General features: G+C 45.6%; 1 protein-coding gene across 1 annotated transcript in view; it reads left to right on the forward strand.

Moving 5' to 3' along the window:
• The window catches only part of BACH2 (BACH transcriptional regulator 2), a 45,162-nt gene extending 21,503 nt beyond the window's left edge, over window positions 1–23,659 (forward strand). The window contains exons 2-4 of the mRNA XM_009979044.2: window positions 7,818–9,362; window positions 17,531–17,737; window positions 23,180–23,659. Of these exons, the coding sequence (XP_009977346.1) occupies window positions 7,818–9,362; window positions 17,531–17,737; window positions 23,180–23,659 (2,232 nt within the window). The remainder of the gene's footprint in view (window positions 1–7,817; window positions 9,363–17,530; window positions 17,738–23,179) is intronic.
• The last annotated feature ends 458 nt before the right edge of the window (window positions 23,660–24,117 follow it).

Below are 24,117 nucleotides of genomic sequence, written 5' to 3' on the forward strand. Positions count from 1 at the left end.
GTGGTGGGATGTGATGTGATGCCATGTGATGCGGGAGATGCCAGACTGTCACTTGGACTTCGAGTCACTCTTCTGCCCAAATCTATGTGCGCTACTTGAAGTGGCAGAATGTAAAACTAGGGCCAGCAGGATATCTGCTTAATTTAAAAAGTGGTTTTAGAGTGAAAACAAAGGCCTGTCTTGGTCAGTCTTCTCCATCAGTAACCTGCACATTCCTCTCTTATTGAAAAGTCCAGATAATGCAAATATCTACATCTGATATTTCTCACCCAAGTTGAATTTTAAGGAGTGATTACTCATTTTAGGAGCTCCACGGCTTTATGAGCAGATAGGGGAAAAACATCTGTAAGCTGCTTTGGCATCCAATGATAGGACAAGGGGAAAAGATATAAGCTGGAACATAGGAGGTTCCGCTTAAACATGAGGAAGAACTTCTGCCCAGTAAGGGTACCAGAACACTGGAACAGCCTGCCCAGAGAGGTTGTGGAGTCTCCTTCTCTGGAGATGTTCAAAACCCGCCTGGACACCTTCTTGTGTGATCTGATCTAGGTGGTCCTGCTCAGGCAGGGGGATTGGACTAGATGATCTTTTGAGGTCCCTTCCAATCCCTAACATTCTGTGATTCTGTGATTCTGCTGGTGAGAGAACATTTAAAACACTGTTAAATTGAAGAGGGGAAAAATGCGGTAAAGTACCGCCTTGACACTGGCTTACAGAAGTACTCTGCTGTTTGTTACCTCTTCTTCTGACTTGTTCCTGCCTCCTGCGTGTTCCCACTCGGTGTAAAAGGATCACGGTTTCAAAACAATTCCTGACTGTGTGCAGGCTTACTTTGTGCATCTATAGGGACAAACCATGATGTCTAGCACCATTGATTTTGCACATGCGACTGACCTGTTTGAGCCTAGTAATATATTTAAATCTTTCAGAGAGTTTTCCAAAACCAGATAAAACTCAACGCTAGGAAAAACAGGATCTGCCAGGCTGCACCATCCCAAGTAAAAATAACTAAGTAAATAACCAGGAAGTCTCTTAACTCTTAATGGAATAACAGCTTTGGTGACTGATTTTGGTTATCAGATTACACTCTGAAAATAACTTCTGCGCTATACTTGCAATTGGCTGTAAAAGCAAAAGAATACAGTGTGCGCTAATTTTAGCAAATAAGATTAGAGTTAATATTTAATCCCAGAGACCTTCTTCAGGCTGTGGAAAAAAATAGCAGCAGTTAACTGTCACTAATCTTATCTCCTATTTCTAGCACGTGTTTGATTATATAAGTTGTAGTGTTAGGAACGTGCTGGCCGAGTGAGAAGTTAGCATTTTGTTTGCTACATCCTTGAGTTTATTAGACCAACTTCAGGGCTGAGATGGATTCAAAAGGTCTCCACACCTGCCTTTAGACTGCAATAGCAATACTAAAATGTTAACAAAATGGGTACCACAGTAGGCCAGCTACAAAGCAGTGTGCGAATAACATTGATTTTTGGGTTCTGCAAGAAATGGTCATATTTCTGCTATGTTTTTATCCAATTATTTTAAATTAATACTTAGTTTGGGATTTGATACTCAACATGTGAAGTTTGATTCAATTTTCCTTTCTTCCTTTCCCACAAAATGGCTTAATAATTAAATCGATGTTTGGAGGTTAGAGATGAGGGGTTTCTAACTGTTTTTAGGTGCCTGGTGATGAATTTAACCTGAAAGTCAAAATACTAAAAATATAATCTATAATCCTGCAAGCAGCTTGCATGCTTCACAGAAAACCTGTCAGTACTCCTATTGATTTCAATAAGACTACTCAAATGCATAAAGATAATAATCTGTGTCTGTGCTGCTCTGTCAGGACTTCTGCCTTCTCGGTGGGTCTGCAGGTCTGAGCATCTAATTTACCTCCAGTTTGGTGGCATTTAGCAACTAACGTTCTGCAGATCTCGTTGTATCCCTGGAGGGGAGAAGGGGGCTCTGCCCTCCCACGCCGTCACCAATGAGCATGTTCTTTGAATATCCCCCAGGTGCACTTTATTTGAAAAGGAACAACTGCACCCACATTCGCTGTTGAACTTTGATGCTGTCTTCTAGAAGATCATTGGCACTGTGCCCTCGTTAACACAGAAATTAGAGCTGGAAAAGCCTACCAGGTTATCAAAGCCCACCTCACCAGAACAAGGTTGTGCTTTGTTAATTTTGCTTTGCAGTACTGAGACATAAAGTATCCATCATCTTCCCTGGAAAGCCTTCCAAGATGGCACTGAATGCACTGTTAGGTTAAGAGTTGGGAAAAAATCCCTGGTTTTCATTTTTTCAGTTTCTTCTCACTGCAATCGGCAGTAGCGTCCCGTAGCAAACTAGACAGTTCTCTGTTCTTGATGTTAGTGTGCTTCAGATTACTGTAAACATTCTCTTGCTCCATTTTAGATATTGCCTTGCCAAGTTTTACATTCCTACATGTTTACAGTGATCTTTCCTTGCCCTTAATCACTTTTCCCCTCTTTAAATTGAACTCAGCTTTGCTGGCATTTTGTAGGGGTTGACCTTCCCCCCTCCAGATGCAGCTTTTCATACAGATGCCATTCGGAGCAGGGTTACCAGACATCCATGTTTCCCTTGGAAATAACCTTTTTTTTTTCCCCCCCTAAGAAATACTGTCTGTGCAGAATCGGAGGATTGTGTCTATTTGTCTGGGATTTTGAGACATCTGGAAGTCTGGGCAGCCAGCTAATGAGCATGCACTGATGAACTCCGCAGCGCACAGCGAGTCCAGCCCATCCACAGAAATGTCAGACCTCTGCGTGTGCTCTGAGGCCGCGTCCCGTGTGTTCAAAACAAGGCGGAGGCCTCCACAACATGCTTGATCGACCGTCATGGAGGAGACCTGATACAACAGAGAGTCAGAGAGAGTTCACCCGCGGCGCTCTGTCTCCCATGGCGCCTGTGGGTGTGTGTACAACTACATTTAAAATAGAATTTCTGCCTTAGAAGTCCCTTACGAAAATACGATGTTCCTAACGTGGAAGTGAGCTAACCCTCCTCCTAATTTTAGAATAGTACGTGCCAGTACTAGAAAAATGCTGTGCCAAAACCACTCCATATTTGCATCTGTAATGCTGTCTTCTTTACTAGCATTTCTCATTGCTGACTCTCATCTTAGCTTCTTATTCTCCCATCTGACAGTGATCAACATTGTTTTCCGTGAATTAGCCGGTTTTTCATTAACGATGTAATACAAACCAAAAAAAAAAGGGAAGGCAGAGAGTATCACAATGATACAACTTTTTCTCCAGAAGGAAGAAACATTGCCCAGACTGCACTGAGGAAATATAATGAGAGGTGATGGAGGAAAATAAGGGAAGGAAGATTTCCTCACAGGGAGATTTTAAGTAGAGTCTGGCAATGATCTCCCAAAGGAAGCAGTGGAAGTCTGGTCACTTAAATCAATTAAAACTAACCAGAGCATCACACTCCACAGGACTCTGTAAGGAGAAAAGCAGTGTCAGACTGAACTAAAATAGATTTCACATGCTTATTTTCTGCAGGGCTCCTGTCTGTATTTTGCCAGTAAATTCAATATGGCTAATGCTGATTAACAACTCTCTTGACGGTGATTATATCATTGCATTATTTCCAGCCTGTTCCTCAGTATCATAAACTCATGAGGACATGGACACACGAAACACGTCCCCTGGCTCGGCTAGCTCAATCTGAAAGACAAGTGGCAGTTAAAGGGCTGGAGAACTTACTTTCTTTCACCTTAGCAGTGGTCCAGCCTGTTATTGCTACAACGCTGAATTGACGTAGACCTCCACACCAGGTGCTGAGCGTGGTGTACCTGTGGCTGCATGGCAGAGGCAGGAGCTACACCCAGAGCAGGACCCCCAGAGCTTGATCTTGGATTGCTGTAGAGCAAGGAGATGTGCCAGATGGCTTAGGTAGGGCTGCAGTACCTGTGTGCTGTCTGCACTCGGTTTTAATGCGTACAAGACCCACTGGGGACAGGAGTGAGACAAAATAAAGTCACTCCTCCTTAGACTTGGTGGCACATTTCACATGTTTCAAGTACACAAGGGAAGTCCTCTCCTGGCCTGCTTTGAAAGATAAGGGAAAGCAAGCCTCCAAGAAGCTGAGATCTTCGCTTTACTTCTCCTGTCTGTGTGGACATTGTTGTTTTCTATTTATGTGCTACCTTTTCTCTGCCTGGTTTTCTTGTAGCCAGTCAATTCCATTTAAACAGTATAAAAGTATAAATGGGTAGAAATCGGAATACTACAAATGACGGGAAGGCAGGGAAGGGAGGGACTTGGCACATGAGCTCAGACAAGGTGCCCAGTGGAGGTTCCCACAAATTGACCTGCCTATTTAAGCATTAATTTATATGGAAAATAAGGTTTAAAAGCAAACAAATCTTGGACATATGGCATCTTATTTACAGTAGGGGAAAAAAAAAATAAACTGAGATTGTTGTTGGCATGTCTTTTACCCATCCAGCAAAGGTCTCTCTCACATGTAAATGGAGACTGTTATATCGGAGAAATGATCTGTTTCCTTCTGCAAACACAGATCAACTTGGTTTCACTAACTGTTTTCGCTGGGGTGCATCAGTCAGGTCAAATCATTTCAAAAGACTGTTCTTACCTCTTCCTACAGAAATGCATGTGTGATGGTAATACACGCAGCTTCGAAGCCTTTTCTTTCCCAGTGTGCAGTGCTCAGAGCCACGCTCCTGCACCTCGATTCCAGCCTTCCTGCCAGAATGCATCAGATGCGGGCAGTCCCAAAGCTGGTGGGATGGAGGCAGGGTTCCTGCCATGGGAGTCGAATCAATATTTAGACAGCTTCAGGCAACAGAGATCGCACTGGCTTTCACACTTGGCTTTGCATCCGTTTGTTACCAGAGTTATTGTTTGTGCAGCATCAAGCATTGGCACTTGAGAGATTCCTCCCTGAGGGCAATGACGAGCACCGGGTGTTTGAGAGGGAACTTTCCCCCTCCTGGGCCTGAAGATTGTGAGAGTGAGGAAAGTTGTGTAACTGGGTAAGATCTCGTAAGGAAGTCAAGGCATGCGTTTGACCAGCGTTGTCATCATCCTTCACTTGAGGCATCTTCTGGGCATCATGGGGAGCCCACGGCGCAGTCTTGGGCTTTGCTTCCGATACATCCAGCACAGAACAGCTGTTAACAGCTGTCTTGCTGCTCTTTGTTATTGCGGTGGTTTATTGGGAGCGAAAACCTGAGTCAGCGTGGGAGCCAGCCTTGCTGTGGGGTGGTATGAGTCAGCCCAAAGCTCTGCAGCGTGCCTGCGCTGGGGCGGCGGGCAGGCAGGTGAAACCCTGGCCCAGCACAGAAAGTGATTTTAATTTCCTTTCCAGTCATTCCACCTAGTGGCCAAGTGACACAACTGCCAGGAGAGTTGAGTTTGTGCTCCAGAGTCCCTCCTCATCGAAAGGGACCCAAAAACCGCAGACGGTGTTTATGGCTGCTCGTACCGACCTACGCTGCTGCGGAGCTTACGAGATGTGTAGGAATACATAAGCCCCCACACTGAAGATATTACCAAAGAGAAACCTCAGCCTGAGCTCATTAAGTTCCCGAGCAATTTTATTAATCATGCTGCATAGATAAAATGCAGATAGGCCTTTAGTGAGCTGATAATCTAACAAATAGGCAGAAAGTGTGACACTGATAAAGCAGAGATCAGTTTAATAGCCAGCTGTAAATCTAGGCAATTCTGTACTGGAGGCGTATTGTAAAACAGGAATGTGCAAGTGTGTAAGTATGTGCATGAAAATGTGCTGATTCTTAAAACAGCAGATACAGGAGTAATATTATGTATGGAAAAGCTATTGTGAGCAATTTTAGAGGTGTTTTAAAGTATTTTTCTCTCCATCAAAGTCTGCACCCCTATGGTGTGTTCATAATCCAGCATCACAAGAGCAGATCTGTGAATAACAAAGGCTTGTTTCTGGAAGTCGGGATTTTCTATAAAAATCTGTGAGCTGCACCACTGGTCCTGAGGCAGTGTAGGGAATTTACAGGCTTTTCATTAGGATGAACCAAATTATTCACTCAGATTTATGCTACTCACAGATAAGACTGTCACAAACTCATGGCCTGATGTCTCACCAACCTCTTGAACAGCTTCCTGCTCAGTGGTGTACATGAACTTGATTGGAAGGACAGGGAAAAGCAGCTCACCTTTAGGGTATCCCATACCTACTGGATGGGATATCCTTCTGAGGAGCTGGGAAACGTGAGTTTGAATCCCCACAGCCTGGGGAAGGGACCTGATCTCCTACTTTCTAGGTCCCTCTTCTGATCTTTAGACTATTCTACAAAAAGTGGACAGCAATGCTTCCTCTTCTTGTTTGTTTTAGAAGAAGAAACTGAGCTGGGAACACCCACCTACAGCCAGAAGGAGATTGCATCCCAGCCTCACATAGGCGTGCGGGTGCTTGGGTGCTCTGAATCCCATCTAAATGTCTTTCCTTGGTATGCAAAGCAAAGGGAATTCAGATTTGTGAATACCACTTGCAAGCAAGGCATAAAGGCGTCTTGGAGAATCGAGACTGAAGTGACTTGCCAGGGTCGTGTAGAAGGTGTTTGATGCAGCAAGAAATTAAGTTGTAGTCTCCTGAGTCTCAACTTCGTGGCCAAACCACTGAATCTTCTTCTTGTGGAGAAACCTTTATCCTTGATGGTGAGCCCTGGTTTTGAAGCAGCCTCTTGCTGCTTCATGAAGAATGGTTTTTCCAGTATCTTTGTTTCCTGCCCATTGCGGGGAAACATGCAGCAGAATTTAGTGTCAGTGCATTTTTTGCTGAAAAATAGACAAAATCTTTAGTTTACCATGTGGCTTAGCAAGTTATTTAATAGTTACATGTGGAGATATCACTGTAAAAAATCTGGGGGGAGAAAATATGTATTTTTAATGTATGATATGTGAATGTAAAATATAGCGTAGATGGTACAACGAGAAAAAAGGACAGGTAGTGGTGCATAGCTCAGACCTGGAACAGTTGGTTGGAGATCACTCTCCCAGAAACAGTGTTGTTACTCTTCCTACCAAGAAAATGGTCAAAAATTATGTACCAAGGTAGCACTCTGAGTGATCTGTATCACTTGAACTATGAATATGGATTCTTTTCCTGTTAGCTGTACCTTAGACTCACTAAAATCAGGAACAGTATGAGGATAATAATCTCCACAGGATGGAGGAAGGAGCTGTGCGGTCATCACTTACCTGTTGTTTACTCAGCAATGGCTTGCAAAAATCTGAGAAGAAGAACCGGAACCAGTTTGGTCTTGAAAAAGGCAGAAAGATATTTTCCATTGAATTTTTCTATAATATTAAATGTTTCCTTGCCAAAACTCTTTCTGAATTTAAGGGGTATCTTAAGCTTGAAACCATTGTTCACCAGAGCTTCTGTCAGGGAGAAGAATCAGATTTGAATTGATACTTTCAGGGTGGTGGGCTGCATCACAGTTAAAGTAAGATCCATTCAAGAATTAGCAGCGTCAGCACCCGCCCATTTTCTCAGTCTTTTATTACAGCAGAGGCTTACATCGTAGATGTTCAAGATACTTGGGAAAAATAATGCTCAGCTCAACCTGTACAGTGATGTACAGGAGCAACATAAAGGGAGCAGTGCTAGTTACTGCATGCAGCATCGTTGCTGACCCGATAGACGAATAACTGGTACTGAGCAGTACTTACTTCTGGTCGCTGGATCTGTTAGCTTCTCTAACTACATGATGAAGGACATGGGATGATAGCAAGAACTGATGGTAACACCGGCAATTTCCCTCTCTTTTTTTGCAGGTCACTGTCAGGGGATTTGGTCCGTTGTTACAGTTTGCCTACACTGCTAAGCTGTTACTCAGCAGAGAAAACATCCAGGAGGTCATCCACTGCGCTGAATTCCTGCGCATGCACAACCTGGAGGACTCCTGCTTCAGCTTCCTTCAGACGCAACTGCTGAACAACGAAGATGGCCTGTTCCTGTGCAAAAAAGATACCACCTGTCAGCGCATGCACGATGAGGAAAACTCAGATGGAGATGAGGAGGAGACAATGGAATCGGAGACGTCAAAAATATCTTGCCCAAGAGAGAGGATGCACCAAGAGCCCTTCAATTTCGAAACCACTGTTGCTGGAGCAGATAAAGGCGAAGGGATGCTGCCTGACTCTGACATGCTGAGAGATAGCAAGGACAATTTGGACAAAGATGCAGTAACACGGTACCCCAGATACAAGAAATACCAGCTTGCTTGTACCAAGAATGTCTACAACACATCACACATCAGTACCTCAGGTTTTGCAAGCACATTCAGCGAAGAGAGCTCTGGAAATGGCCTCAAATCAGGACTTGCTATGGGGCAGATAAAAAGCGAGCCTCAGAATGAAGAGAACGATGAAGAAAGCATCACACTTTGCCTGTCTGGAGATGAACCTGACATCAGGGATAAAGAAGGGGATGTTGAAATGGACAGGAAACAGCCAAGCCCCACTTGCGTCGACAGGCCAAAAAGTGGGTCTTCTCCTTCTTGCTTGCGGTCTTTCTTCAACAGAACAAAAAGCATAGATTTGGTTGGCTTCCCCAGCACTTCCCAACAGCACTTTGGCAGGAGTCCAGCATGCCCTTTTGAAAAAGGGACAACTCAGGGTGACCACAAAACTGATTACGTCCCTTTCACAGGGAACTATGGACAGTCCCATGCCATGCAGAAAGATGCTTCCAGCTTCACAGTGGGATCGCCGCTCAGGGGGCCCGGCTTTGAAACTCTGTGTAAGCAAGAAGGGGAACTGGACAGGAGGAGTGTTATATTCTCTTCAAACGCTTGTGACCAAGTAAACACTTCGGTGCATTCGTATTCTGGTGTGAGCAGCTTGGACAAAGACCTCACTGAGACTGTGCCAAAGGGTCTGTGGGCTGGCGGTAGCCAGTCTCTCCCCAGCTCTCAGACCTATTCGCACAGCGGACTGACAGCTGATCACTTGCCAGGAAGGATGCGGCCGAACACCAGCTGTCCGGTGCCAATTAAAGTTTGCCCTCGCTCTCCTCCTTTGGAAACCAGAACCAGGACCTCCAGCTCGTGCTCTTCCTACTCGTACGCAGAGGACGGCAGCGGCGGCTCTCCCTGCAGTCTGCGTCTTTGTGAGCTCTCCTCTTCCCCTTGCTCCCAAGGCCCCCGATTCCTGGCGCCCGAGCACCAGGAGCCCGGCGTGGTGGGGGATGGATTGTACAACCCAGTCCGAGCCCAGATTAAATGTGAGCCATCCTATGGAACAAACTCCAGCGATGAGTCTGGGTCATTCTCAGAAGCAGACAGTGAATCATGTCCTGTGCAAGACAGAGGGCATGAGGTAGGGATTTAAGATAAGTACATATATCACAGTCGTTATGACCCAATTAATCGCTCTTTGATTCTCTGGAATGACTTGGCATTTCCCCAGCACTTTCTTTGTTTATAGGGGCAAAGAGTAACTTCTGTTTATTCCCTCGTCAGCTGAGTGCGCGGGGTTGACTTCCTGTCAGTAGGTCTGCTTGACCTCCTGTTTGGTGCTTACCAGAATTTGGGTATGGGCAATAACAAACTGCTGAATGATGAGAGCGCATTCGTGTGCTTAGGATTCTGCTGGCAGTGTCCTGGCCTCCTCCCTCCCTCGCCCACGGCACAAAGCACCGTTCCTCATCCTCAGTTTGCCGAGGTGGTTCCAGCTGCACTTGTTATTGAGCAACCTCAAGCCATGCCTTTGCTGACACCATGGGTCGGGCAGCCTGCACCAAGAGCCCCTGCTGCTTGTTGCTAGCAGCCCGAGTAAAGGAGGCAGACAGAGTGGGAGGAGAAAGAGGTGTGAAATGACTTGAATAGTTGCAGAGCTGGCTACCCTCAGCTGCTAGAATGGTGTTCAAGTCATCTTCCCTCTGTGTGTGTGTCTCACATGTGCAGGTAATGGGTTTTGCCTCCATTAAGTGATAACTGAGATGGTGTTTCCTGCCCGTGACCCCACGTTGGTGGCGAGCTCTAGCAGCTGTTGCATAAATGGTTTCTGAGAGAAGTTGTCCTTTAATTTCCAGGACTGTTAGGAGAACAACACATGGACAGATTTCCATGCAGCTCTCATGAGAGGGAGGAAAAGGAGAGCCCAGTTAGAAGCTAGAGATGGGCCAGCTGGAGATGCTGAGGTGACAACTGGCTAACTGTGATAGAATAAACTGCCTGTGTAAAGTCACTGGTTTGAGGGAATGCTTAAATCATGGAGATGCATTGTGGAGCCCAGAAACTGAAAAAAGAATGGATGTTTTCTTAGAGTTTCATTAGGAAACTGCATGAACTGGAGAGCATCTGGGTGAAACCGCATGTCTGGCTGTTCCAGTAACCTCCAGTAATGCTGAAGTGCTCCACTAAGAGCTTGTGCTTTAGTGTGGGGAGCAGAGAGTGCAAGTTTGAGGGGTTCACATGCAGTCAGCACACAGGACAGAACCAGGTGTCTTATTGTGGGCTAGGGATGAAAAGAGTGAGCTTTTTTTCTCTCTTAATCTTTATTCCAGCTACATCCCAGGCCCTGGAGGATACCTTTCAGGCAGATGTGAGTGGTTGCTTAGCTTTAAGGAAAGGCCGAAGAGCCTGGGCAGCCTCTAGTGTCCTAATCCCTGTCATGCTGTGCCAGTAGTTTTGAGAGGACAGTTCTTGTTTGTCCCTGTGTCCTGAGCTGAGGACAATGCAGAACGGTGAGGAGTCTCCTTGGGAGGGGACAATGGAGAAGGGTGAGGAGTCTTCTTGGGAGACTGCCTGGGATACTGTACGTGAGACCTTGTTCGGGAAGTCCTACAGCAGAACCGCTCTGCTTGGCCATACCAAGGTTACTCTGTGAAGTCCTTCCTTTACAAGGGGCAGAGGAGAGCAGGGAGTGAGACTGAGGGGAGCGCCGGATCTCCACCCACATGTGCTGCTTGCTCAGCAAGGGCTAATGCACAGCATGAGGCAGCGAAGAGGGCGGGAGGTTAGCCTTTTGGGGTTTGATGACTAATTAGCTGTCATAATTGGCTAATTGTGTGGAGATGCTGCAGCAGAAACGAGCCTGGAAGAGTCAAATGAGAAGGTTATAGGGGACTGGTGGTAGTTTCCTGAAAAAAAGTACGTGAATGTGTGGATGAGAGGAGGAACGTTCACAAGAGTAGCAAGCGAGTGGGCTATGGGTGGCCATCTCGGTGTGCCACTGGCAGGCAGACCTGTCTTGCTCCTGGGGCAAACCTAGGAACAGCTTGCTCCACTCCCGGTTTTGCCACTGTTTCGTCCTGGGAAGATTTTCTCCACCATGCTGAGCAAGTTTTCTTCCCAGGACTGCTGATAAAGCTTTTTTTCTTTTTTTTTTTTTTTTTTTTAGGGCATGTTCATTAGGCCTGCTAGGCATTATAAATGTGGTGAGGAAATTAAAGCTCTGTCAGGTTGCACTGCGCTGTCCTGAGCAAGCCAAGGGTAAACACATCACACCAGTGCTTCAGTACAGATTTTGTCTGAAAAATGAATTTGCAAAGGTTGTTACTGGTACAAAGAATGACACTGCAGCCTGATTAAACAATGTTGTATTTATATAGTGACTTGGGGTGTGTATCCTGCAATCCTGCGAGATCTGCTGCTGTGGAAACCTCAGTGAAGGATATGTTAAACCAGGCAGTAGAAAATATTTCGTGGCAGCAGGAAGCTCTTGTGTAAGCCCCTCTACCTACTTTTAGCAGTTTGACTGCCGTTAAAACAGCAGGAAGGACTCACAGCAGTCTGAAATGGACCGCTTTCTGTCCTTCGCCTTCCCTTAAGCTGCATGGAAATCTTTCTCCATTCCTGAAATTGCCCATTTGCCCTTGCTCTCCTAACGACTTCCCAGAGGGGTCCCTTGTCCCCTGTCTTATCAGATCACACAGTGTTTGCTGGGCTTCTCTTCAAAAAGCTTCCGATAAGATAGCTGGGGGTGACACACAGGCACTCACCCCTCTGGAGAGCAGCCACGCAGGCTCTTCCATTGTGGGTGGACTTTCATTTGAGTGGGACGGCCTGATGGGAATAAGGCTGATGGACTCTGACCCTCGCTTATCTCACAGAGCTGTTCAGTTCCTCTGAACTTTGGACGTTGCTGGTCTTGATTTGGGTCCCGGAATGCTGCTGGTGTCAGAATAAATGTCAGAAAACGCTCATTGGCCAGTTTATTGATTGTGTGAGAAGTAGGTGAAAGGTTTCTTCTCTCTGCTTTTTTAGGGCACTCTGCGTTCCTGCAGATGGATGCCATTCAGGAGCACATGCCCAAGTTGTTTGGTGCTAGGGCTCGGCGTGAGTGCCGTGTGGGTGAAGATGACCCTGCTTTGGGTGAAGGTGACCTTGCTTGCGGCCAGCCTCCCTGTCCCTTGCAGGGGTGGGAGTGTCAGAGGAGGTGGTGGTCACCGTAACACCACTAGTAAATCCTCTCTGGGATGTCTTTGCCTTTCTTTTTCCTTCCTGTTAAGGGAGCCACACAATCTTCTGAGATTTCCCTTTCTTAAGGCTTTGTGATAGAAGCAGCAAGTTCAATGTGGGGTGTCTCCGTGTTACGGAGTCACAGGAACAGGGCTGTTACTTGAGCTGCTGGGATTTTACAGAGGTATTTAACAGTTTGTTTGCTCTTTGCACCCAGATCCCTCAGGCCTCCACAGGTTGTTAAAAATCAGTTACTGGGATATAATACCAGAAAGAAGACTTACACTCAGTGCTTGCAGGCAGGTTCTGACAATCCTGCTTAAAATAGCAACAACAAAACAATAAGCCCTGAAATAATGAATTGTAGAGAAGGAAGTAGTCTGTCAATCTGTTAACCTACTTAGGAACAGAAACTTCAGCACTACCTACTTTTCTTGATCTTTATTTTCTTCAGCAACTATCTATAGGTATTTTTCTGCTAGAAAACCTGTAAAAAATATCATACTACTAAACCACTTAAAAAGAAATCTCAGCTTGGTCTAATTTGATGAGAGTTTTCTTAGGAAAAGAATAAACAAGGGGAGGAGGAGGTAAGAGGTGGAGTTTTCCAAGAACTATTGCTATCTAGAGAATTGCATTCAATGTGTCTTTCATTTGTATTTCAAAAGAATTTCCCGCCTGGGTTAGTGACTCACTTTTCAAAGGAAATTTTCATTTTTTCATCAATTGTGTTGTGATAGATAGGAAAGTCTGTTTGCTGTGGGATCTACTGATCTAGCCCATTTCAGACCTGGTTTGTTAACACAATGCTAGGCCTTCACTGCCTGGGCTCGCCGTTCTCCTCTTGAAGTCCTCTGCCATGTTGGTGTGGTTGACACCTGAAAAGAAGTGTTTTGAAGGCTTTACCTATGCCAGTAGACAGTGGGGTAAGGAAACTAGTGAGAGTGCGTCCCACCTGTCCTCTCTGTTCCATAAAGTGTGGCCCATTGGCTTTGTACTTCTTAGATAGCTTCTGTCCAAGTGACACCAGGTAGGTCCCTATTCCGTGGGACCACAAACAGTGCCTGAAATAGTGTGTAGGCACTCGAGTCCCTAACACAGGTGGACACACCTCAGTTCCTCTTCTGGGATGAGTTTCTTCCTGAGCCTTTGTGGAAGACAAGACGTGCATGCTAAGGAAGATGTTAGGAAAAACAGCATTAATGTGTTGAGCTCTTCTTTGTGAACCAAATTACCCCTTTCTACATCAAAAAAGCATTGATGTGATTCACTCCCTATGCTAGATTGCCTCGGTGGTCCTGACAGCTTTCCAAGGGCTGGGCAATTTTAAGTGTCAGAGGCTTTCAGTAGCTCTGGCTTTCAATTTAAGGACATTAAGGCAACATTTTTATTTCTTACAAGTCTGGAGCAACCGACCGAGATTTTGAACCATTTATAAAGGTCAAGCTGGTACCGTGAGTTCTGCCCTCCCGTGCCCAGTACATAATGATTACTTTTTCCTATCAATAATATCGGTATCTTTACTAGCACTTGACAGCTCAAGGAAGATGATGTTGAAATTTAGATATAAAGAAATAGTGAAAAAGCTAATGTTAGTCATGAGGTAAGGAAATTCCCAACACTTAGCATTTATATTTTAATGTAAGTGAATACGGGGCCTTGGTCCTTTCCTTTATTCCAAAGAAAATGAGAGAGAGGAGAGCAGCAGCAGTAGCTGGCATATGATCCCAGTTGGCACTAACTAGTGAAACTTGAAGGAATTAATTGGTTATATATGGGCCTTTCATGTGCTGCGTCAATGGCTGTCCCTCTCTGCCTAGATCGCTGCTGTTCCATAGCCACTCAAAACAATGACATTTACACTGGCATCCTAATACTGATACAGTGGGGAAAATGCCACAAAATCATAAATAAGTTTTCTTTTTCACCAGGGTGGGTTGGCTGTCGTCTCAGGGGTGCATCATCCAGAGCCGGGGGCAATAGAGGCTGCAGCAGTGGTGGAAAGTGCCTCTTTATTTGTTGTGTGGTGGAGACAGAGCCTCTGCTGTTGGGGTAAAAATGCAGGGAAAGAGTAATCATGGTGATAGGGAAGATTTTAGAGCTCTGTGAGATTAACTCTGGCTGAAGTAACTCCTGGAAGGAGTGGGGATCCTGCTTTACATTTCTAATTTGAATTAGTCCAAACCAAAGAGTACCCAGTTATTTCCTGTGTAAAATTCATAGTTACTAAAACGAATAGTTTACAAGAAAACATACTTGCTGGGTTTTTCTTGCACGTCTTAGAAAAGGTTGACTGTCCTTTTTCAGACACCTCAGCCAAGGTTTCTCTAGCCTACCTTAGATACTTTTTTCCTAAGTCTCGTGTCTGCTCCTTCTGCTGCCAGGAGGAGGGAGAAGCCGCTTGGGATGCATTACCATCCAAAGGCCTCTCTGTCCTCCATGTCAACAGCAGGGACCTGGACACGAGCTGGCCCCAACCCATCATTTCAGACAGCTCTGAGTGGGTCAGGTGAATCCCACCCATGGCACAGTCGTGAGCTCTTGCAAATTGACTCACAGCTCCATTGTCATAAATACCAGTGGAGAGTCTTGCCCTGCACTGACATAAAACACCATTAGCCTCTCACTGCAGCAATACCCCAACGTGGTTATTCACTGTGTCCATTCCAAAGGCTCAGTGTTGGGTTTTTTTCCCAGTTGACAGCTAATTGCAGAGAGGGAGACAGGCAATAAAAGTGCTGTGAATGGTGAAGGAAATGAGTCTGACTCATTTCCACTCTCCCTTTCACGTTTTTAATCCTGCGCAGTGCTGCCTATGACAGGAGTGGGATTATGCTGGGTTTACTGATAGCAGTCTCTGGCCTGCTGTGTGGATGGTTTTATTTTCAACCCGTTATTTTTTTTTATGAATCTGTTTCTATTTATTTTCCCATTTCCCTTCAGCGACTTCTACCTGACAGATTTAAGTCGCTTCCCTTTCATTCCCATTCCAGCTGCAAGCACATCTCCTTCTTGCAAGTAACTATGTTTTGAAAGGGAGAGGGAGGGAGAAATAAAGTTAATATCGCTTTCCGCTTTGGACTTAAGAAAATAAGGAAAACCTGGGAATGTGAAAGGACTGGTTTTGCAGTGAAACTGTGGCGTCTTTCAGAGGAAAGCACAGGCTGTTTTCATTTTCAGACCCTGCTTGAAGCTTGAGAGAAAACCAGGTGACACTGAGTTTATGTTGACCATCCAAAGGGTAGGGAGGGGAAATCAAACAGGTTCCATGTCATTAGTTAGCAGTCTGTAAACAAGGTAGTCCACATCACTGTGCCCAAGGTCAGCCTCTGTGTGTACAAACCAGAGTTGGGGGGGAATTGGGGCAGTGTTTGTCTGCTGTTTCTTGCTGGTTTAAATTGACCTGTCAAGTAGTGTGTTACGAAGCGGTGCCTGGACAGGTGGGGCAGAGAGGCAATGTTCAGGGCATGAAACCATCTGAAAGGATGCGGTAGGTGTTTGCGCTGAATGTCACGTGGCACAGGCCTGGAGATGTGCAGAGCAATGATGGAAGAGCGCAAGAAAATGCAAGCTCATAAACAAGGCGGGGAGCTGGTTATCAGCAGGTTTGTATGCTCGGCAATGGTCCGTGACTGTCCATGCCAGAGGCCACCGCTGTGTGTTTGTGTACATGTGTCCTCAGCAAACTGTTCTGCATAAACAAACTCAGCTCTCCGATGAAAATAATTTATTTCTAATATGTGCTGTTATTTTCTTTATCTCCAAATGATTAAAGAAGTACACTGTTTGAAGACAATAACTGTGTTTTATATATCAAAAGAACCTTTTCAACCCAAATCTTTTGCTTGGCTGGAGCAACTCCGGTCTATCTTCTTTGGTAGCCTGTGTGCAGAATAGTCTCCTTGTTAGAAAGGCTAGATTGTACCAAACGGGGACAGAAATGTAAATATTTACTGCCACCTTTTGGGCAGTGTGGGTATGACTCAAAAACAGAAAGGTGGTCAATCCAGTTACTCAGTTGTCATCTGCCTCAGCAGACTTTTTTTTTTGATAGTCATGTTATCAGTCTCAAGCTACAAGTGAAGCAGGGTTTGCAGGGAGAAGTGCTCACTTTGAGCAAGCTTATAGGTGTGGGGGAAGAAAGCTAACAGAAGTCTTCGAGTACATTTGCCATTTTCCAAGTTTTGAGACAGTGTGTGTTTGTTGCCCCGAGCTGTCAGGAGTTTTGTGTTTTGCTTTGCTTTAATGCATTATCGGTAGGAGCCGAAGGGATGGTTGGAATTCCTGAAGTCAGAACCTGGAGCTACTGTTGCATGGTCTACAGTCAAAACAGGATGGCAGTCTGTGGCCCAAAGGAAAAATGTTTTACTGCAAGTAACCAAGGTTTTACACTGTTTGAGTTTTTTTTCAAGAAATGCAACTTGGGTGCTTTTGAAGATACAAAAATATCAGAACGTCAGCAGAAACTGCTTTATTTCTAAATGTGTATATTTTAGCAGGGTAGGCTATGTTGTATCACACTCCTCTGACCCTTTCTTCTAATACAGTATACTGCTCAGTTGAAATGCTGATTAGATGACCTTTCCTAATTGTGATCTGATATTTTTCATCCACTTGAGGTATCAGGTTGCATTTTTAACCTCATACCTAATCAAACTTTCAGTCCTGCATGCCGTGCAAAGACAGGTTTCCTGCTGCGGTAATAGCCTATTCCTTGAAACTAGTTTGAAATTAGCAGCAGCGAGGTACGTCACTGTTGCCAAAAGGCCGTGTTTCTCAATGAACAGAGCCTTCTCTGAATGCAAGGAGATCTATTATTAGAGCTTTTTAGAAAGATTAGGTTTTTACCTGGGATTCATCTATGTGGCTGATTTTACTACAATTATAATCTGATCCTTACCAGCTGGACCTCCACAGTGTGCTACAAGGGAGTGTTAAAACCTTGCTGAATGTGAAACTTGATGTGTTGTTTGTTTAGGGGGTAGCTGTGTAGCTAATCGTCCTTCCGCTCACAGTTGTTCAGCTTGCATTCAGCAAGCAAAATATGACTCTGTGCTCTCGTCTTGTATTTGTTTGTTTTAGGTGAAACTTCCCTTTCCTGTTGATCAAATCACAGATCTTCCAAGGAATGATTTCCAGATGATGATAAAGATGCACAAGCTAACCTCAGAGCAGCTCGAGTTCATCCACGACGTCCGCCGGCGCAGCAAGAACCGAATCGCAGCTCAGCGCTGCCGCAAGAGGAAACTGGACTGTATTCAGAACCTAGAATGTGAAATCCGAAAGTTGGTGAGTTGTGTGCTCTCGCCACGTCCCCGCTCACCCTTGCGCTGCAGCTTGCAGGGCACTCAGCAATTCCTATCCAGAGTTCAGTGGGTTCAGTCAACTCGTACGTAAGTAAGCAGAGCCACTAGTGTCAAAATCTAATATACGAAAATATGTTAGTGTGTGTGTTTATAGAATACATATGGGAAACACAAAATTCCAGTGGAGTGAGGCCTAGATATCTTTTGATTTTGATATGTCAAGAGCAGGTTGTTGAGTGAGTTGGAAGAGGAGGGAAGCTTATATCACAGCTCCCTTCTTGCAGTTTAGCTTACCCCCAGTACTTACAATGCATCCACAAAGGCATTTCCTCTTCCTAGCCCGATTTCCATCCCTAACTACCATAACAATCTGTTGGACAGGGATTCGTGGAGTGCTCAAAAGAGAGAGGTGTGAAGAGACCTTCAGAAATTGTCTAGTCCAAACAGTGGTACGGCAGGGCCAGCTTCATCTCTATACAGAGATTTTCTTTCTCTTTGTTGTGCTAGAAGGGAGCTCAAGGGTCCTGCACTTGGGCCACAACAACCCCCTGCAGCGTTACAGGCTTGGGGAAGTGTGGCTGGAAAGCTGCACAGCAGAGAAGGACCTGGGGGTGCTGGTCGACAGCCAATTGAACATGAGCCAGCAGTGTGCCCAAGCGGTCAAGAAAGCCAACGGAATCCTGGCATGTATCAGAAACGGTGTGGCCAGCAGGAGCAGGGAAGTGATTGTCCCCCTATACTCAGCACTGGTGAGGCCACACCTGGAGTACTGTGTCCAGTTTTGGGCCCCTCACTTCAAGAAGGACGTTGAGGTGCTGGAGCGGGTTCAGAGAAGGGCAACAAAACTAGTGAAGGGTTTAGAGAACTTGTCCTATGAGGAGCCGCTGAGGGAGCTGGGACTGTTTAGTCTGGAGAAGAGGAGGCTCAGGGGGACCTTATTGCTTTCTAGAATTACCTGAAAGGAAGTTGTAGGGAGATGGGGGTCGGTCTCTTCTCCCACTTTGTGAATAACAGGACAAGAGGGAATGGCCTCAAGTTGCGCCAGGGGAAATTCAGGTTAGATATCAGGAAGAATTTCTTTACAGAGAGGGTTGTGAAGTATTGGAACAGGCTGCCCAGGGAGGTGGTGGAGTCCCCATCCCTGGAGGTGTTTAAAAACCGTGTGGATTTGGTGTTGAGCAACATGGTTTAGGGACCCTGACAGTGCAGGGTGAATGGTTGGACTCGATGATCTTGAAGGTCTCTTCCAACCAGATGATTCTATGATTCTATAAGGTTTTCAGGACTTTTCAGCTCACTATGCCTTTTCTTCAGCTCTCTCATTCACTGAGCAAATGGCAGAAATGGCAAGAGAAGTGAAAAGCCGGGAATATCCAGACAAATGGCCATCCCTTTGTGTAGGTCAGTAAGAAGGCAAGGGTATGTTTCTCCTTGCTCCTGTTGTCTTCCTCCCTCCAACGCTCCTAGCATGCCATGGACTGAAACCCTCCTATGATTCAAAGACCATCTAACACAAAAGGCCTGTTCCCACTCCACAGGGCATTGGCCTTCACATCCCATGGACTGGGTTCAGGTGACAACTGCTGGTTTGCCACAACCCTCCTTGATGTGTGTCTCTGGATGAGTTTTCTGTGTGCCAAGGTGTCAGTGGACAGTGCTACCACATTTTAATCTAAAGGAGTGAGGTCACTGGAGCAAGGCTAAACAGCTGCTCAGGAAATTTCTCTCTCTTTCAGTCATGGTATAGACACCTAAGGTGTGGTTGGGGTGGCTAGACACAGATGTCTACAATATAGACACCTGCACTGGAGCTGGTTGTCCTGGTGTCCTTTATAGTCAATGAAGAGAAGTAGATACCTGTCGAGTCTTACTTGTCTCATCCTGCAGCAGAGGTGACATACAGTCCAGAAGTGCCTGTTCCTCTCCGTCGCTAAACAAGATCACCTGGAGAGCCTTGTCAGATGTAGACATCTTAGTTATAGGCACCTTAACTGAAAAAACTCCACTCCTTTCTGACAGTGCCCCTGTGGTCTGAAGGCCCTGCTCCTCTTCCTCTGCCATCTCTTGCCCATTGAGAGAGCAAGCTGATACACAGCGAAAAACAGGCTTGAGACAAGGGTCGTGGAGGAAGACATGTCTACAGGGTGTCACTCAGCGGGAGGAATGCAACACTGGAACTTCAAAATGGATTGGCACCTCCTCATTTGTTTAAAAGTACTAAAAGCTTTCCGAGATGTCAAAAATAATGTAGTAGTCCCAGTTCAGCTGTTAGGAGAAGTGTGGGTGTGCAGCATGCAGGACCAAACAGTTTGGTTGCATTACACAACATAGATTTAGGAGTCCAGTATTAAACCCAGCCTTTGAATATCCAAGGGTTTGAGTGATGCTAATTAATTCACAGAGATAAAACAAAAAGAGCTGCAGCTGATTTCCTTACTGAGATCTCTTATAATTAAAAGTTATTTGGAGTCTGATTTAAATGTCTATGTGCACATTTAAAACATGCTCAGTTGTAGGTTGAACTTGGTGGGTCTGGGGAACAGGGTACTTCTTGTTCTTGTCATAACAGGTTGCGTGTTGAAGGTGGCCTTTAGCGTAGGCTTTGTTGTGCTTCATTCTCTGTGCAAGCTGTAGCAAACGTAGTGTGAAATAGTCAGGGATCTGTTGGAAGAAGCTGAGTTACCATCACCTCACAAATGGCAGAAAGCCGCATGACTTTGGGTTACTCACGTACTGCCTATGCCTGTCTGCTTCCCATCTGTAACACGGGGGTGACACTGACCCCACAAGCTGGCTGGGAGGCTTAAATCATCAAGGCTTGTGAAGCCTTCAGATGCTGTGCTGCCAAAGCCCTGGAGGAAGAAAGAGAAACAAAAATCAAAACATTGTTCAGAGTAGTGCTCCACTGATGCAATACAAACAAAACATCAAAGATAAACAAAATAGTGAGTAACTGCTTCCTACACCGAGCGTTATCCACAGTGCGTGCGGGGTGAGTCAGAGGTTCTGCAGGGTGAAAGAGCGGTGCCTCGTCCAGGTTGTCAGGAGAAGTGGGTCCAGTCTTGGCTGCATGTGCCCGTCCCTCTTGGCTGCACATGTCTGTGCCTCTACACTGAGTTGATGATGGGGAGGAGTACACGTCCCTTGTTCTCCAGAGCAGAACACCAGGGGCAGCACTCTAAGGGCTGGTCTAGCAGCAAGGGGGGATTCAGCTTGATACCTGTAGCCTTCACTTGAAAATTAGTTTGATTTCACTGGCTTTACACAATCCTGTGACATTACCGTTATTGTCTAACCTAATCAACTGTGTATAGGCAAAATAAATTTTGCAAGTCCCTTTCTCTCCCCAGCACACACACGCATCTCTGAGAAATGAATGAAAAGCGTATGAATGACCTTGTAGTCCTGATCCCTGCTGAATTTCAGGGCCCAAAAACCCTTTGAGGTGCAGGACTCCTTAAAAGAATTTTTGAAATTTCTATTTAGCATGCTGGACTTGAGTATGTAGCAATATGGGATCTGGTGTATCGTTCCGAAGAAGGGTATTCATAAAGAAGACGGTCATGAGATGTGCAAGAGTATAAAGCTGCAAAATTAAATTCATGCAGCTTTAACTTTGCCTCTCCAGCACTCCAACCCTCCCTCCATACGCATGCTGTCCAAGCAGGTTGGCTGCTTCAGGATCTTACTTCCACTCTTAGGAAAGGCAGCCGTGAAACTCCAGTTGACTTCACACAATACATGGTCACTGGAAATTCCTCTGTCATCTTTTGTCCGCTTTATGACTAGTGATTTCCAGTCTCCTGAATTATGTAGTGGTTCTAGGGTTTAAGGGTTTTTCACTTGGTTGGGTCTTCTTTACAAAAGACTCATTTTCCCTCCTGCATATACTTCCTGCCAGTCACCCATTTTCTTGACACAGATGGTTTCTCAGCAGACAGTGAGTAAAATGATCGTATCCTCTAAGTTTGATAGGTAATATTTTTTTGCCTGCTTTCACTCTCTCATCCATCTACCCACTCACATTCCCTTTTTTCCCTGCAAACTCACAGCATATTCTCTTCCATAATTCATTATCTCATGATGTACTTGAGCATCTGTTTATTTTTTTATTATTTTTATGCTTTCTTGATAGATTTATCAATATTTTAGCAGTTGGTTCTTTTCATGTGCACTGCTCTCTTTCTCATTCACACAGCTGTATGCTTCCAGTGCGGGCTTCAGACCCAGAGCAATACTGTCAGCTGTCAACAACCACCCATAGTTTAGATTTAGTGGGGTTTCACACCTCAGATGCTGAAGCAGCTTGAGCTTAGCAGTGTTACTAGGTGAGGTACATGGCTGCGCTGCTTTCAGAGCCAGCTCAGCTCGGAAATAGCTCTGGTACTCTACAAAATCTCATCTGCACCCTCCAGCTGTATGCTCACCTTGCTGGGATGGAAGGTGATGCAGCAGGAGATAGCTTCCACCACAGCACGTCGCATAGCACCCTGCACTAGCTAGGGCTGGGGGCCTTACTGGTGCTTTGTTGGGTGCAGAACAACCTGAGCTACTTTTCCCAGTTTTTTAATCCTGCATGGAAAAATAAGTCCCACCAGACTCTCTCACTCTTCCTCCTCACTGGTACTGTCCTCCCTCTCACCCGGCCTCCGCCTAGAGCAGCCCACTGACACATTGAAACCCTGAAAACGCTCGAGCTAGGTGTTGGTAGGGGAGGGCATTTGGGAGCACAGGAGGCAGAGCCTGAGCAGATCGAAGGGGAAATGACATTGAGCTTGTTGCACTGGGTGTTAAGAAGCCCACCCACCTTCAGGGTTTTCACATACATCTTCATAAAAACATCTTGATTAGGTCAATCTCAAACCGATAAGAACCAGGGCATAAGAAAATGAGCCATGGTGCAGGCCACAGAGCCCACACTCAGATACCCCTCCTCTGAATAACACACCTCACAGTGGTAATGGGGGTTCAACTGGCACACGGGCCAAAGTGGGTGCACCCCGCCTGACTGACCAACCTGGTGGTTAGAGGGTGAACGGAGCTTCTGCAGTGTGTCGTGTCTTCAGGAACTAAACGCTGGGTTCTTGTTTAGATGGGTAGTGGCTTTTCTCCATCAAAATGTTTTTTTTCAGAGATTTCTCATCCATCAAGCAGCTGTTGTTTATTAAGGGAACTAACAGTCTCTTAGGGTTAACTTGTGTCTCTGTCCTCTTCCAACTCAAATGTTTTTCTCCAGATATTTCCCAGCAGTCCACACAAACCTTATGGTAGTCAAATACCTGAAGTCTCTGTGACTTTTCCTCCGCCCATATAAAATGAACTGTGACGTGTTGGTGTTCTTCTTGGGTACCGCTGCAGACATGCCCAGAGTGTGCAGCCAGCTGATGGCCCTTCCTCAACCTAAAATGCCTTCTTTCTTTTTCAGGTGTGTGAGAAAGAGAAGTTGCTCTCAGAAAGGAACCAGCTGAAAGCAAGCATGGGAGAATTGTTAGACAACTTCTCATGTCTTTCCCAGGAAGTGTGTAGAGACATGCAGAGCCCGGAACAGATCCAAGCTCTCCACCGATACTGCCCTGTTCTCAGACCCATGGATCTACAGCCAGCCACCACCATCAGCCCCTCCCCAGCTGGCGTGGAGCAGAGCCTGGTGACCTCCCAGTGCGTCGGAGAAAGCATGCAGTGCTGCTCGGAGCAAGGCTCGGTGCAACTGGGAGCACCCTGGCTGCCCAACAACGTCTCGGAAAATTGTTCGGCCGGCGGGGGGTTGGATGGAGCCGACACAGGTACTTACCCCGAGAGAGAGCTTCCGCCAGAGCAGAGCAGCCAAACGGTCACGGTAGACTTCTGTCAGGAAATGACTGATAAATGTACAACAGATGAACAACCCAGGAAAGATTACACCTAGTGACTTGTAACCTTAACGTTACACCTGGTCAGGTGTTCTTCAGTCAGCCAGTGGCAGTGTTCATTTGTTGTCTAGAAGAACGTATTTGGTGCACACTACAGTGGTCTTAGCAGCAATACTGTTTTTAAGTATTCCCTCCTCTCTACAAGCAGGAGTTCTCTTCACAATGGTGCTATCCCTTGCTCAGGCAGGGAACGAAGCAGTGGCAACACTGTCTGTTTTTGTATGTTGATTTCAATCTTAACAGGGATGGACATAACACCTCTGAGGACCCAACCGCAGCTTTTTTCTCAGTGGCCCATGTCACAAAACCCTAACTCAGGAATTTCCTCTGAATGTTCAATTTTTCATTGAAGACAGCTTCTTTACACATCAAAGTTTTATAGCTAAACTGTACATATTATATATAATATATATAAAATATATATATCCATATGCAAAAGTCCCTGCATGCCTCA

The sequence above is a fragment of the Tauraco erythrolophus genome, chromosome 2, assembly GCF_009769465.1.
Source record: "Tauraco erythrolophus isolate bTauEry1 chromosome 2, bTauEry1.pri, whole genome shotgun sequence".
NCBI classification, from domain to species: Eukaryota; Metazoa; Chordata; class Aves; order Musophagiformes; family Musophagidae; genus Tauraco; species Tauraco erythrolophus.